The sequence below is a fragment of the Sinocyclocheilus anshuiensis genome, unplaced genomic scaffold (genome assembly GCF_001515605.1).
Source record: "Sinocyclocheilus anshuiensis isolate Anshui unplaced genomic scaffold, SAMN03320099.WGS_v1.1 scaffold714, whole genome shotgun sequence".
NCBI lineage: Eukaryota > Metazoa > Chordata > Actinopteri > Cypriniformes > Cyprinidae > Sinocyclocheilus > Sinocyclocheilus anshuiensis.
The window spans coordinates 842981-859330 of NW_015546068.1; the positions used below are offsets into that span (position 1 = coordinate 842981).

Below are 16350 nucleotides of genomic sequence, written 5' to 3' on the forward strand. Positions count from 1 at the left end.
ACGTCCGATGTAGACACGGTGTAACATTGGTTTTGCTTTGTTTCACAGAACTAATCGTTGCCTAGGTTGCAATATGTGTATATGTGGGGCGGAGCTATCAAAATAGGGGCCAAGACCCTTTTGGGGTAGGGGCGTGTTTGTTTTGGTGATTTCAAATATCAACATTGGCTACCAGAAATCGCTTACCCTGCCTTTAAGAAAAAATGGCTTTATAAACGTAAAAATTATTATAAAAGGTAAAAAGATATATATATTTAAGCTTATTGGTAGATTAATTTCTATCACTGCTGTGAACTGACCACCACAGAATATCAAAAACTTCATACATCGTTAGATCCACATAGCAGCTCATTTACATCGTCTTGACTGAAAAACTAGGAAATGCTGTTGGCTGTTGTGTGACGGCAATTTAACCTATTACACAAACCAATGTTAGAAATCGCTTACCCTGCCTTTAAGAAAAAATGGCTTTATAAACGTAAAAATTATTATAAAAGGTAAAAAGATATATATATTTAAGCTTATTGGTAGATTAATTTCTATCACTGCTGTGAACTGACCACCACAGAATATCAAAAACTTAGAACATCGTTAGATCCACATAGCAGCTCATATACATCGGCTTGACTGAAAAACTTGACTGAGAAATGCTGTTGGCTGTTGTGTGACGGCAATTTAACCAAACAAATGTTTATTACGAGGTTGAGTTCAGTTATTTATAAATCAAGTTACTTATTGACGCTTTTATTGCTATATTAAATAACACGATGCTTCCATATTGCGTTTGAATCCAGTATAGCGTTGTTCCCATAGCCGTGATTTAAAGCTCTGTTTCTCTGGCATTTTCAAAGGCACGTAAAATATAATACTGTGGCTTGACATGATACACAGTCTAATGGTCTAACGAAATCCAAGTTTAAACATCTTTTACTGTACCCATTTTATGGCCCTTATATGACCTATTTGAGCCAATGCAGATGAATGAAGTTATCTCAGGACGAGACCGCCCTGAATGTAAAGCAAAACGTGATTGGCTATAGCGAGATCGTGCTACGATTGGTCAGCGAAATGTGGCTGTTATCTGATTGGTTTGAGTAGACGGTGGGTGGAGTCCACTTATTTGTGGATTGTCAGCACGTCTTGACGCAAGAAATGTTTCACAATTTGCAAATGCACAGGACGCGATTCACAAATGGTTGTGACATAAATATATATTTGTGAATGTTTTTTATTTGCAAATGTCATTTTATTTATTTGTGAATTTAATTCATGTTTGTGAAACTTTAAGATTTATTTGTGGATCTCATTCTATTTATTTGTCAATATGTTTAATTTTTGTTAATCTCTTTACATTTATTTGTGGATCATAATTTATTTATTTGGAATTAAGCAACAATTCTATCTCCATAAAAGACCATCCGCTGATAAAACCCGGTAACTCTATTGAGCTAATCTTCAAGTATTCTGCATGCCGTACTTCATGGCGCTCATAAAAAGCCCTCGTTTCAGATGTGTGTGTGTGACCTGCACTTCTCAACAATCTGAGGGTACAAGTCCCTAAAAATGCGTTTGATTAGGACTGAAACTAATCAAAGAGAGAAAACTGAAAATAGTTTTCAAACAACCAAATATGACGGTGTTCAGAAATCAGTGAACTCAAACTTGATGCAGTGAAAGATTGTAAGATGCTTTAATCTTACAAACAAGTTAATAGAAGTTCACGTTTCTCGCACAAGGTACCAAATAATTAAAGAAAACCTGACACATAAGTCAAACGGGGTACGCTGTATTATAGGCCTGCACAATTTGGGGAAAAATGTACTTGTGATTTTTCTGAAAAAAATTAAATAAAATGTGATCATGATTTAAAATGTGATTTAAAAATTCCAAGTCTGCTGTGCTTGTTTGTAGGGCTGCCCATTTTGGCCAACATTTTGTGATTTTATATCAATATGGCTATAAAAATAAAATAAAATAAAATAATAATTATTACTACTACTGTTACTAAATAATATATAAAAATGACTAAATAAAAACAAAAAATATTTTTTCACTATAAAATAATTTTTTTTTAGTACTTATAACAACAACAACAACAACACTAATAATTTTATTTTACATTACAACTGTAAAATTACGATACTAATATTTAAGGCTGTCTTAATTTCTTCATTTTCAAACAAACGTTAAACCATCAAACTTTTATTTTGCCCTTAAAGCTACTCTTATTAATTATTATTTATCAAGATGTTTCATGTTGCGTTCCTAAATGCACATTAAAGTGACCCAAACTCAGATACAGAGATGGAGTTTGTGTGGAAACGCTGCAAACACAGGTAGGTAACAAGCTGCTCGCGTGTAAATGAACACAGTGCTGCGCTTCACTCTGAAACACGCAGTGCATACATTTATTTAATTGAACATCACACCATTTGCAATTTCATACTCACAAATTTCACAATTTATTTAGATTAATCGTTCCAAACCTGTACGACCTTCTTTCTTTTGTAAAACACAAACAAATGTTGTCCTAAAACTGTTTCAGTATTTTTTGTCCATACAATGTTGTTTGCACCCCAGCGTTCTTCAAAAGATCTCCTTTTGTGTTCAAAAGGAGATCTGCTAAATGACTAAATGAGAAAAAAGAAACTCATACAGGTTTGGACTGACATGAGGGTTAGTAAATGATGATAGAATGTTGATTTGTGGTCAACTAACCCGTTTTCAAGGGCACACCAACACCGCTCTGACTCATTTTCTTGAGCGGGTCTAAAACGTGGTCATGGAGCTCAACACAAAGCCACTTCCTTCTCTACTGTTTCCTGAGGAAGTGAGGCGGGACCCTGAAGCCTGGGTCTGAGGGCAGGTTGGGCCATGGAGGAGTATGTGTGTGTGTGTTGGGAAGGGGGAATTTAGTCTGTGTCTGGGTCTCTGCCATGTCATTTTTCTATTCCTCCTTTTTCGAAAATATTCCAGTGACAAGCACTTTTTCTGTGCACAGACAGAGAAAATGCTGTGCAACAAAATCAAAGCCAATCAGAATTATGTGTGGATGTGTTCTGAAGAATCACAATGATTCTGAACAGAATTAAAACTAAATACACTACTGTTCAAAAGTTTCAACATTGTTTTCAACAGTGAAAATCATCAGAAACGTTTCTTGTGTGTCAAATCAGCATATTAGAATGATTTCTGAAGGATCATGTGACACTGAAGACTGGAGTAATGATGCTGAAAATTCAGCTTTGATCACAGGAATAAATTACAATTTAACAGATATTCAAATAGGAAACATTTATTTGAAATTGCAATAATATTTCATAATATTACTGTTTTTACTGTATTTTGTTTCAATCAAATGCGGCGTTGGTGAGCAGAAGAGACTCTTTCAAAAACATTAACAGATCTTACTGACCTTTTTTTTTATTTTTTATAACTACATACAACACGCTTTTATGTTTTTCTTGATCAGATAATATCTGATGCTTCTCAGCTCATGCAATGATTCTCTACTGTCCGCGTTTGATATTTAACATACATGAGGAATGAGATTTTAATGCCACAGAAATTAAACAGCTGATAAAATGTGGTGACGCATATAATGTTCATGCCCAATTAAGACAGAAATTCCAATCTCAACAGATAAGATTGCTTTATATATCTTCAATAAACCACAGACGGGTGTTACATTGTCCACTAGAAATGTAAAAAAGCATCTGATCAAGCATTAGTGTTTCAAGCAGTCTGTGGTTGAGTGGGCCAAAGCCAAATTCTTAAACAGACAAATCAGCATTGTTCTGTGATTCCCCACAAATTACTACCTTGACGACTCGTCCAATGAGGCCCAGATGAGAAACAGCATTAACTCGAACAACACGCTCATTGTGCACCTGTGTATTATGACCACAACAGCCTCTTTAACAGCGAGTGTGTGTGTGTGTTTGAGCATAAACACATCTCTGGATCACCACAGGGGAGAATACTGAGCTTTATGCTCAGGGAAGCCGTGTTGGGGTCGGGACGTTAGGAATCACTTCCTTTGGCTCTCATTTTTTAATACACTTACACACAAACCCAATATGGAAAACACAGAATCCAGTCACAAAAAACAGAATTTACAGTTTAATGCAGAATGTCACAGAATTGGGATGAATAAATCAAAACTAGGGCTGTACACTTAATTAAATCACGAAATGGACTAGTGTCTGTGAACATTAAAGCACAAAAAGACTATAGGGCCTTTCGCACCGCGGGAACCTTTTCATAGTACCAGAACTAATTGTGGAACTACCCTCTTTTTGGCGTTTTCGCACCGCCGGAACTGGGTGCAATTTTAGTACCGGACTGCCTTTTTCGAGAACCAAATTAGCTCCTACTCCGGAGCAGGGTCTAACCAGCAGAACTGGTACTAATCGTGACGTAAGTAGACATTGATTGGCCAAACGCGTACGAAAACACCCTCACCCGCCATGATTTAAAACGCCGCGTAAACATACTGTATACATTGTGTCAACTTATTTCGCAAGTATGGAGAACAGCGATAGATGGACGGACGCTGAAGTGCAGGCACTTGTAGCAAATGTAGCACTGCCAGTTGTCGTTGGAGATTCTTAGTCCTCCTTTCCGTTCTTTCAATCGCTTTACGTATACGTCGACTTTCCATGTCCATTATTGTGAAACCCGCGAGACACAACAAAAACACAGCTCCGATCACAGCGTCCTCCATCCTCCTGTTGTTAATGTTATTCTTCTTTGTTTCTGTTGTTGAACGCCGCGCACAAATGACGTCGCTGTCGACCGGCTTACGTCACTTCTTAGTACACACTGTCGGTGCGAATGCAACCCTTTAAATAGTACTGGGAAATAGTTCATGCAAAATCGTCCCAGTACTTTAGTACTGCACATTTAGTTCTGGAACTAAAGCGGTGCGAAAGGCCCTTATTTAAATATGGATGTTCTGTGTCTCTGTGTGAACGAATGGCACGGTTTTGTCTACTACATACTGTAGCACGCTTGAGGCTTGTGTTTTCAGCATCTGCCGTCACACTATATGAGGACATGAACACATGAACTTCACCTCAACAGCTGCTCTGAGAGTCACTTTAACAGCATTTTACCGTTTAATTTCAGAAGACTAGGCTATATCGTCAGATATACAGAGAAACTCAACAGTTTTCTTTACAAACTACTGAAATAAAAGTTTGGATTAACTTGAAGAAATTATAACACAAATATTTCACTATTGCACAGTAGAATGTACAAAATAATAACAGTCCAACTTTCATCCATGTATTAATTTAAACTGTAAATCTCAATTGTTCAGCACTTTGTTTGCCACAAAAATGAAATGAATTGTTAAAATTTGATTACATTTTAAAACATCAATTAAGTTGTTAAAGTTGTATACTACTATTTGAATGCCACCATTTTTATAATAAATTTGTATGAAATCATAAAACTTAGAATAAAAAACAAAACAAAGATTAAAACAGACAACACAGAATTTCTGAAAAAATAAAACATTTCATATGGCCTTATTATTGTTCAAATTGTAATAAATTATGAAATAGTTAATATTTTATGAAATCAAATTAATTAGGCATCCTTTTTGATTATTACAACTTGATTAAAACATAATCCAAAACAATTTAAACAAAAAACACAGAATTTGGGAAAAAATAAAATGAATATAATGAAAAAAATTAAATGGATTTCATAGGGATTGTTCAAATTTCATTTGATTACATTTTAAAAGAAAAGTTGTTCAACTTGTATGCATTTATTTGGTTAATATTATTATCATATTTCATAATATATAACTACGTTAATAAATCGTAACTGAAATCAGAGAATCCAGAAAAAAATAAAAACAGACATTATTAAAACAACATTTCTGAAACAATAAAACACCTTTCATAAGGCCATATTATTGTTAAAGGGGTCATATGATGCGATTTCAATGTATCCTTTCTCTTTGGAGTGTTACAAGCTCTTGGTGCATAAAGAAGATCTGTAAAGTTGCAAAGACTAAAGTCTCAAATCCAAAGAGATATTCTTTATAAAAGTTAAGAGTAGGGATGTAACGATTAACTGCGAGCCGGTTGAAAATCGATTCAAATATGTGACGATTCAAATCGGTTGAGATGCTAAACAAATCGCGATTCATTTAGGTGTAGGAGTTTATATGAATGTATGTCTGAGGGGAAATTATTGTCTTTAGAAAAGTTTAGATGGTATTTTTTCTTTTCATCTTGCCTCATTATTTTTAGCAACATCATATGACCCCTTTAACATCAGTTGTTCAAGTTTTATGAAAACTCTTTGATTTTGAAAACTTAATAAACTCATTAAAATGGAGGGCCCAAAGTGTCCAAATACATTTTGAGGTCATTTGGCCTCATCAGCAGGCTAATTCTTAATCCAAAACACTGATCGCCTCTAACGAAGCTAATAAAGAATTCCACTGTGAGCAGCTGGTTGGAAAAACTCCTCTCATTCGCCCTTTGACCCTCTAGTGAGTCAGTTCCCTCCCCCACTCCAAACCGAGGCGCTGGACTTCCCCGTGTGATGCAAACAGCTGTAGAGCAGCATCAGATCCAAACTCAAACTCAAACACACTGACGGCACGCACTCGTCTGTCACATTCACGAGCTGAGCTCTGAACACAATCACCTCTTTCTCCAGCCGACAGAGACTGTTTGGTCAAAACAACACGCACTAAACTACAACCAGCAAATATATTCCTTCTTCAGACGTCAGATAATTTGTACTGTTGCTCGCATGTCAGAGTCAGCCAGTCATTACTGCAACACAATTAAGTGATAATGACCAGCTAGCTGTGCATCATCCCACTTATCACAGGACAGCTTCCGAAATGAACATACATTTCCATTTATGCATTTGGCAAAGGCTTTTATCCCAGCGACTGACACTGAATTTAAGCTATGCAGTTCATGCATTCACAAATCAAACCTATTACCTTGCTGTTTGAGCAAATGCTGATCTGAGATCAAACAATTTTATTATCTGACTCTGTAGAGACAGCAGAGAGACGGAAGACTGACCAGATGAGTGGTCTGTTATACAGTGTTGTCCTGGACAACGGTCATTATTCAGAAATATTTGACCGCTGAATGCTGAAACTGACCAATCAGAATGAGAACCTTGTAATAAAAGGCAATGCATAGTTTGGACAGCAATCAACCCATGTCTTTTGACGTTAAAGGAATAGTTTACCTCACCACGACTCAAGTCCATCAATTCATGACTGAAAAAGCTGTGTTTGTAAGAAACAAATCAATCATTAAGACGATTTTAACTTTAAACCATTGCTTCCAGCCAAAATAGGAGTCTTTTATCCATTGCTTTCTCCAGTGAAAAAGTCGTCTCATCTGAATCAGAAGAGAAATCTGCGCAGATCAGGCAAAAACAGTCCAAAACGGATATGAAACAAATATGTGGGTGGATTTTGATGTGAGAGGAAAACAAGAGATGGACTTTTTTTTTTTTTTTTTTAAACATGTTCAAATTAAGTTTTTTTTTTTTTGTCCAATTAGGCAAAAATACCTTTCAAATGTGCAATTCTGATTGCTGATGCAATGCATCTTTACAGATGGTATTTTCTCTTTGATAATGTATTATTAAAATGCACTGATAATGTTTACATTTTAAGTCTTAGATCAAATCTGTGATTCTATTTGTATTTTCTTCTCTTCCCTGGAGCTACAACCTGCAATTGCTGTGCATTTGATAAACTTTGACGTGACTCGTGCCAATAAATAACGTTTTTTGGATGTATAAAGAAAAGAAATAGAAACTTAATGACAAACAATGTGCAACAGCGAGATTCCGCACAAGCAGTATCACTTTAAAGAGATAACCAACATTTATTGACTAAAGATGCTTCCCATAGAGGAAAAACTGCGTTCAGCCCAACATTGCTAACAAATCAGCCTCAGTTTGACACATGCTGGACTAATAATATTGTAACTGTAACAGAGCCTAATGACGCGTTCAGCAGAATGGGACGTGAAGAGTTACATTGTATCACGGTGTCGTCGCGGTCAGTGGAACTGTTACTTTGTGCGTTAGCCTATTGGCTACTGTAGTTAGCCTCTCTCCCTCTTATTTGTCCGCTATGTTTGTGTCTCTCTGCAAACAACATGTGGGTGAATCTGGGTGTCTTTACCTAGATCGTCCATGTTCGCGCGCTTCCAGAAGTGCTCCGCTCCTGATCCGAATCTGGAGAACAGTGTGTAGAGCTCGTTATCAGAAGACACGTCTCTGCTGAAGTTTTTCCTGCTCCTCCAGACGCAGGTCTGTGTGGCTGGACCGGACTGGACCCCCTAAACATCACAGAACAGAGGAACTCACTTCACTGCAGCGGCCCCTGGCGGCCGAAGAGCGAAACAGCGTCGAGAAAGAGCCGGGAACTTTTCATTTCAAGGAATAAAGCTGGTTAAATTTCATATTTCACCCAAAATCAATCTATTTTAGGACAAATTAGATTTTTTATGTATTTTTATTTTCCTTTTTTTTGCATTTGCATAAATTTTCCTTTGAAAAATACTTGAATCATAAATGAAAAATAAGAAATAAAATGTATTTTTTCAATACAATGAGACTTTGCTTGAATTACAGAAACGGGCATTTCTCATGGAAAATGCTGAAAGTCAGTATGTGTTTGTTTTGTGGTTAGTGGATCATGCTGATAATGCATGTGATTCTCCTATACCTGCGGTTCCTCTGCTGTGTGAACATTCAAAGACATCGAGAATTGACACAAGACAGTGAAGAGAAGAGATCCTGAAGCATTTGAGATACGCAGATACAGACGATTCATTTAATGCACTGACACTCTGTATTTGTGTAAATGTGCAGCACAAAAATTATTTCAAGGACAAATATATATTTTTATTTCAGTTCAATTCTATAATAAAGTCTCTGCTAAATAAACAAAGAATAATAATCATATAATATTATCAAATAAATAACCTGAAAGCCAGAGGAAGCTGATCACGTATCACGTGTGTGTGCATATGATTAAAATGCACTGAAATCATATTATCCGTTCTATCATGTCACAAACTGAAGAACATTAAACACCTATAAACCACTCCGTCTTTACATGTCAGGAAAAAAACTGAAAAACAAAAGGAGAAATGATGAGTAACTTTATTGTCATGATATTGTTTAAATAAATAAAAAAATCATGAGCATTTGAAATATTTCTCCTTATGTGAACGTGGCATAACTTGGAAAGGTTCATGTTTGTCTTTAAAACAGGCATCTCTGATTTTGAATAGCGGTTTGTACGCTGCTTTTTCAGCGAACGCATTAACACAAGATGTGTTACATTCAGTCCACTGTGGTTGAAATAAAAAAATAAAAATACAAAATTGCGGAGACTTCCAAAATCGTCTCACATTATGAACATTCATTTCAGAGCATCTTTAAAACACAGATGACACGTAACTCAAATGTCCAGTTTTTAAAATCAAGTCCTGATTTTGTGTCAGAAGTCCACTGCCTTCAGTTTCTTCTCCTCCTGCTCGGTCAAAGGCTCCTGAGCCAGAATTTTGCCGTGCAGACGGTGATGTTTCCCGATGCCCAGTTTGGGTAAACCTCGATTCAGGCCCTCCAGCAGAACACAGGACTTACACAGGGCCTGACTGGAGATGTAGCCGCAGCGCGAGCACGTTCCCTGCACCGGCATCTTCACCCCTTCCTTTATGGAGAGCGTCTCGCCAGAGTGGATGACGTCTATGATGGAGCTGGGCCTGATGGACTCCAGGTCTTTGAGGAAGGCGCGAGCGTGTCCCCGGTAGGCGTTGGGCGAGTAGATGCACTCGGTGGAGAAATAATCAAGCTTCTTGAAATAGGCGTAGAGGACGATTTCTTTCTCGTAGGCGTATTTGAGGGGCTTGCAGCGTGGGATGGCACCCTCTCCGTCACTAGCCGTGCTGATGGAGGTGCAGCGCCGGAGACGAGCGATATCTCCACGCAGGACATTCATCAGCACCGTCTCTGCCACGTCGTCTGCATTGTGACCTGCTCAATAAACAAAACAAAGTTATGGAGGACCAAACTTGCATAAATAAACAAAAGGAAAACAAAGGAAGAAATGATACATTTTTAATTAATTAAATTTTTTTTTTTTACTTTTTCCCTTTATTATTTTCTGTATTTATTTTAAATGTTTTATTCTTTTTAACTTTATTTTAAATTCTTTCATTTATACATACTTCTTATCAGAAAAGGTTCAATAAAGTATTGTCTTTTGTCGTTATGGGCGCATTTACAGATTATGTTTCTTGCATCTCACGAGTCACGACTATGTCGTGTATGAAATAATGTCTGTGTGCATGTGTGTAACGAAACACATGGTTTTTCTTGCAGAATGTCTAAAATCTCACACACACATGCTTGATCAAACCGGAGAAGGCAGTGAAAGACTGTGATTACTTGCCTGTGCATATCTTGTCCACTTTCAGCATCATGGCTCCTCGGTCCAGCGCCTGCCTGCGAAACACACCGCAGAAAGTGCAGTTATTTTTCAATCCCACCTTCTTCACGATGGCGTCCATGGTCCAGCCGTACAGCTCTTCATAAGACACGATCTTCAGCGGCAGCTCATACTGCTGCTGGTTCCTCTTCACCGTCTCCAGCGAATCATCTCTGTAACCCGTGATGCCCTCATCCACCGACAGCAGCAGAAGGTTCAGGTCGTAATCGTAGCGCTCGTTCAGGACCTTCATCACATGGGCCAGAACGGTAGAGTCCTTCCCACCCGAGGCACCGATGGCCACGGTCTCTCCACGGTTAAAGAGTCCAGCGGACACGATGGTTTGATGGATCTCCTCCTCGAATGCCCAAAAGAAGCAGTCCTTACAGAGAGAGTGTCCGGTCTTGGGCCGTTTGAGCACGGCACGTCTCTGGACGCAGTTACTGCACTGGACCGGCATGATGACGCACACAGGGCACTGCAGAGCATTTCAGAGAAATATCAGATCAAAACAGACTAAACTCATGTAAAAGCAGCTATATATTTTTTTGTATAAAGACCTAATTTTTACTTTCTATATATACACACATATATATATATATATATATATATATATTATAAATACTACTTTAAAAAATATTTATTTTATATTATGTGTCATTGTTACATTTTTCTTTTTGACATAGCAATGTTAGATGGATTATTTAAAACCAATTTATGAAATTCTTCATTTAATTATTTTATTCTAATTATTTATCTATTTAGTTAATCTCATTTATTTCTCTATATTTTTCCACAGACCTCCCGCACTTTCTTGCAGGCCCTAGTTTGAAAACACCTGCTTTAACCCTTTCAGGGACTTAGTATTATTTCCATCCATTTCTATTCCATTCCATTTCCAACATAAACGTTCTTTAGATTGAAGTAAAGCGATGGTCCTTCTAAAAAAAAAAAATAAAAAAAAAAAGTTATTTTGAACATTACTTTGAATATATCCTCTGAAAGTAACATGCTACAAAATAGAAATATATAACATAACCTATGCAACTAAAAAGCATATTAACTTAAGGTAAAATGTGGTGGTAAATACAATTCTTAAAGATGTAATAGCATTTCCCATAACAGGAATGAAAGTTGTTGGATTGAATTGTAAAAGTGCATTTGTATGCACCTGGACCCTAGTGATTACAAGCAGAAATCACCTCAAAATGACCCTAAACCCGTGCACACGTTTGTTTAATGGTTTGTTACTCGCTTAAGGAGTGAATAAACTATTTCCTACGGGGTGTGATTCATTTAAACGAGTTAAGACTTAAGACGAAGACGTGCTAAAGAAAATAAAGCGTTAAACTGTTATAAAACAAAGATCTGATGCGCTTAAAGATAAACAACAAACCTAGTCTCCTGACTTAAAACACAACTGACAGGATTGTTTCCTTCATCCAGAACAGCTCTACTGCTTTGGCTGTAGTATAGAACACGTTTCACGCACGTGACGTCACTGACGCAGCGCACGTCATGAACGTCAGTCTTCACGTTGACTCGGAGTTCAGGCGCCCTCTTTTGTCCTGGCGACAAAAGATTTTATATCTGACCTTTTACGTCGAAAATATCATGAATATGAGGTAGCAGTACTTTAAATGCATTGTATTTTAAGTGCACAATAAGCTTACGAGTGTAAATAAGGTTTTGGACCATTGGTAAATAGCAACAAATTGCTTCTTTTTAAACACGAGTGCAGAGTTGGGTTGACAGGTTCAAAGACACTGCCTTATATTTATGTAATTAACATGACCAAAACTTAAATTACAAAAAGAAATGGTGTTGCTAACAAGCTGCACATGAGGACATTTGTATTTGAAAAACAACCAGCCAACAACAATTACAGACATGAAGAATAAGTACCCTATGTTCACACACAAACTTATAATTGCCTTTCTTCCTGAATATGACCCAAAGGTGATTTCAAAGGGATTTGCAGATGAAAAGATTCAAACTCAAGTGATAAATTATTTAAAATTAATATAAAAACTATTTGTGGAGTAAAATTAATCACTAAATCACTCCAAAACCTGAGGTGACATTAACTGAAGTACCAATTATAGAGATCATGAGCTTCTTTATATTCCCTGCGTCGTGCGATATAGTCACAGGCAGTGCAAATAGCCAGAATAAACTCTTGTCTCTGCAATATTAAATGAGGACTTGGAGTGAGATGTTTCCTCCAGTTAAAGTACTTGCGATATGCATCTTCATCCTTGTCCAGCTGAAGCAGATATTCGGCTAGTGACTTTGGATCTGGGAAGTCATCGACATGAATGAAGGACTCGGCAGGAACAAAGTTCTCATAGTTTCTTCTCAGAGGACCCAACACCACAGGGACGGTACCTGCCGCGAGTGGCCCATTTAACTTCTCAGTGATGTAGTCTTTGTGGATGGAGTTCTCAAAGGCAAGGTAAAATTTGCAACTAGCCATGGTTGGATAGTAGTCGTCGTAACCCAGAAACCTTGAATAAGCCTTTCCGAACAAAATCACTTGGATGTATTTGCTGAATTCCCTGTAAAAAACGTTCCTTGTGTCAACACCAGTTGATGGATCCTTGTTACTTACAATCCAACACACCAGTTTGTCCTTTTTGGGAATTACAAAATCCTCATTAGGTTTTTTCCTGGTGATCAAGCGCATCCGTACAGGAATATCAGCATCCTGTCTGTAGCTGAGAGTGAGATTGAACAGGTTTTCCAGACCTGGGATCCTTTTGGTGTTGGTTGGTGATTCCAAATGCAACCAAATCCACCTTTGGAACGGAGGACGAGGAGATGGAGGAAGGTTGGACAGATCAGTGATGGCTCTATGATAAACAATGACATTATCTGCACTGTTGTAGAGAGCTCTATCATCCGTCAGTTGACAACTATCAATATTGTAAAACTTTTTGCAGTCACTGAAATCAAACCTATAATTTTCAGGCCAAGTCCATAACAGAAGTACAGGTTTCTCCTCTGCTATATTAGTAAGAGAGTTGTTACTCTTGGCACAGTTATGTACTGAGTTTTGTTTGGGTTTAGGAAGTGGCGGTGGACAGTTGTGGAAAGGTGAGAACCAGGAAAACATGATGCTCATAGAGATGACACCTGCAAATGTCACTATTACACCCAAACGGCACAGCAATGAGTCTCCTCTGCTATATTAGTAAGAGAGTTATTACTCTTGGCACAGTTATGTACTGAGTTTTGTTTGGGTTTAGGAAGTGGCGGTGGACAGTTGTGAAAAGGTGAGAACCAGGAAAACATGATGCTCATAGAGATGACACCTGCAAATGTCACTATTACACCCAAACGGCACAGCAATGAGCCATTTTTGCTTGACATCTTCTGATCTAAAAAGAAGAATAAAAGGGAAGTGATCAGACTCGATCACCAACGGGAATAAAAACACTTGATATTAAAAGGTATTTTGAATGAGATATATGGTAGCTACCACTGTGTCTGTTCTGTGGGAGAGACAAAAACCACAGCACAGATAATGGAAGCTAATCGTTGTTTTATTTGCTAAATTTGACATATGTCTCATACAATTAGATAAGATTGAAATAGTGCAAAGTCTGGAAACAATGTAGTAAATTAGTATAAGTAATAAATAAATAAATAAAGTAAACAAATATGTAAATAAATAAATCCTCACCGCTTTTAAGAGCCCTTGATTAAAAGAAATTTTGAGTTCTTTGTCGCATATATTGACAACGTGTTCAGTCAGTGCCAGAGGATTACACTACATGTATGCTGAAAGACGGAAGTTTCAGACTAGAGAAGTATCGGATCGGAAATTATTCTGAAAAAACACGTGAAAGCCAGCGCTTGCAAACTCATGAGTTCACACACACCTGTTGCGGTTGAGCGAACCGAGTTCGAATCCCAGTTCGTGGACCCTCCTGATCTTGTCCGAACTCTATTTGAATGAAGGCGAAAATGCCAAGATCATTCTGAGCCTTCTATGCACATGTGACCCACTAGGTTTAACTGCTGCCAGCATCAGGTCACACATTTTCAGTTTAAGTTCAACAGATGTTTGAGATGTTAAAAAGTCTCGTTTGTCAAGGAGTCTTCTAAAACTGCAGGTACGATGCTCTTGTAGTCATTTTGCTGGTTGTCCGTTCCAGACAATTTCTCTTACTCATGGACTGAATAGACCCATGGATCCACACCGTGACCTATTAATATAGATGTATATCCTTAAGATACTCCACAGACAGTCAGACAAATCCTAACGGCAAACACACAGTAAATTTAAGCAGTCAGACAAATGATAGTCTGGGAACATATACAATACGCAATGAGTCACGCAGGCCAAAGCAGGAAATACAGTTCATGAGAGTCACCTGAGAACACGCAGGAATCAATGCAATAGTGGCCTCTGGTGGAGACATGCTATGATCAAAAATAACTTGACTTCCTATGTTCAAATTACTCATAAAACAAAATTAAACATAGCCTACTTGTTTGTTTTGTAACAGCATACGGAATCAATAAAGTGTGTGAAGTAACGAATTACAAATACTCACGTTACTGTAATTAAGTAGCTAGTTTTTTTATGATAAATTGTACTTTTTTTGAGTAGTTTCAAAATTGTATACTTTTTACTTTTACTTTTACTTGAGTACATTTTTAGTGATGTATCTGTACTTTTACTCTGCTATTTTCCCTCCGTTTGTGGTCGTTACATGCTTTAATATCCATCAACGTGATTCACTGAAAAAAATAAAAATAACGTCACTTGTTTCTGAATATTGATTATGTAGGCTGGACTATACAAGTAGTTTCGCCAGAATTAAGCCAGAAGTGCCGAATGTAACAACCCAGTAAGCCAGATTTGGCCCAGACTTGCTGTTGCTCTGACTCTGTTGTCATCTGTAAATTTGTTAACAGACAGTACGAATGTTTAACTGATTAATCGCCTCTTTCGTTTGCTGCATGTTTAAAAAAAAACGCTAAACATAAATTTTACATTTTTGAGAGGAAAAATATAACTTATGTCACGTAGCCTATAAGTCGCATTTTATACATTCAGAAATAATAGGCTACCTGCAGGCCTAGTAATGTTATGTATCAAAAAACACTAAACAGAGGCTATTTTAGTTCCCTTCACTCCACAACAAATCCTTTAAATTTAACCGTATTCAGAACAGAACAATAATAATATATATATATATATCATTCTAATGAATAAATATAATATAATTGCAGTATGTAATGTAGGCCTAGCCAGAGGCGCCGTTAGGATGATTCTAAGGGCCCATGCACTTTTGGGGCCCCCAGAGATCTGTTTTATTAGCAGTAACAGTACTAGTAGTACTACATGGTTTCGCCTACGCAGCCTAGAGTCACTGAGTGTTTTAGATGTCTTTAGAATTAGATGTCTTCGAGTTCGACGCAGATGTGAGTCCGGTCATCAAAAGATCTAAATATTTGTGGATTGGAAACAAATGGAAAATTGACAAGCTTTTGCTGCAATTCTATGGCTGTTTTGCCTGACAGGTCTTCGAGCCAGTCACGTGACTGAAAACGAATTGTATCCTCTAAATTTGAAAATGCTCAACACCATTGGTTCGTATGCTTTGTATCATGCCAGTAAAGTTACTGGAATCTCAATTTGCTGATCGCGATGCAGATTAAAAAAAAATAGGATACACATCTCAACCACAGAACGTCTTTGTTCGTGGTATGTAAACACTCAATTCTATGTTTTAAAATATTGCCCTGGTCACACTGAGCCAATATTTATTCTGATGACTTTCGTGTGACTGATCACACTGTAGCTAGTATGAGTAGCCTAACAAAATGCTTTC

The 16350-nt window shown here is 37.4% G+C and overlaps 3 protein-coding genes across 4 annotated transcripts in view; all 3 read right to left on the reverse strand.

The window, feature by feature from the left end:
- The window catches only part of LOC107699663 (proline-rich protein 36-like), a 32338-nt gene extending 23969 nt beyond the window's left edge, over window positions 1-8369 (reverse strand). Inside the window, exon 1 of the mRNA XM_016500990.1 lies at window positions 8189-8369. Within this exon, the coding sequence (XP_016356476.1) occupies window positions 8189-8201 (13 nt within the window). The 5' untranslated portion in view covers window positions 8202-8369. The remainder of the gene's footprint in view (window positions 1-8188) is intronic.
- Window positions 8370-8695: 326 nt separating this feature from the next.
- On the reverse strand, window positions 8696-14844 carry LOC107699664 (cytoplasmic tRNA 2-thiolation protein 1). 2 transcript variants are annotated; one of them, XM_016500993.1, is made up of 3 exons: window positions 14389-14844; window positions 10469-10982; window positions 8696-10050 (listed from the first exon to the last, which is right to left on the reverse strand). In XM_016500993.1, the coding sequence occupies exons 2-3, from the start codon at window positions 10962-10964 to the stop codon at window positions 9515-9517; spliced, it is 1032 nt and encodes a 343-aa protein (XP_016356479.1). In that variant the 5' UTR covers window positions 10965-10982; window positions 14389-14844; the 3' UTR covers window positions 8696-9514. The 2 variants fall into 2 exon arrangements, with proteins under 2 accessions (XP_016356479.1, XP_016356477.1); XM_016500991.1 differs by lacking the exon at window positions 14389-14844 and adding an exon at window positions 11901-12048.
- Window positions 12165-13876, reverse strand: LOC107699665 (alpha-(1,3)-fucosyltransferase 9-like). The gene is made up of 2 exons (XM_016500994.1): window positions 13819-13876; window positions 12165-13639 (listed from the first exon to the last, which is right to left on the reverse strand). Exons 1-2 carry the CDS (start codon window positions 13874-13876, stop codon window positions 12588-12590), a joined length of 1110 nt encoding a protein of 369 aa, XP_016356480.1. The 3' UTR covers window positions 12165-12587.
- Window positions 14845-16350: the final 1506 nt, after the last annotated feature.

Bases quoted from the DNA above. Each gene is read 5' to 3' on its own strand.
- LOC107699664 (XM_016500993.1), bottom strand. From the start codon at position 10,964: ATGCCGGTCCAGTGCAGTAACTGCGTCCAGAGACGTGCCGTGCTCAAA. The intron at 10,051-10,468 runs GCAAGTAATCAC...TTTATTGAGCAG, and splicing joins AGTGGACAAGATATGCACAG to GTCACAATGCAGACGACGTG.
- LOC107699665 (XM_016500994.1), bottom strand. From the start codon at position 13,876: ATGTCAAGCAAAAATGGCTCATTGCTGTGCCGTTTGGGTGTAATAGTG. The intron at 13,640-13,818 runs GTGTCATCTCTA...TGACATTTGCAG, and splicing joins TGTAATAGTGACATTTGCAG to GTGTCATCTCTATGAGCATC.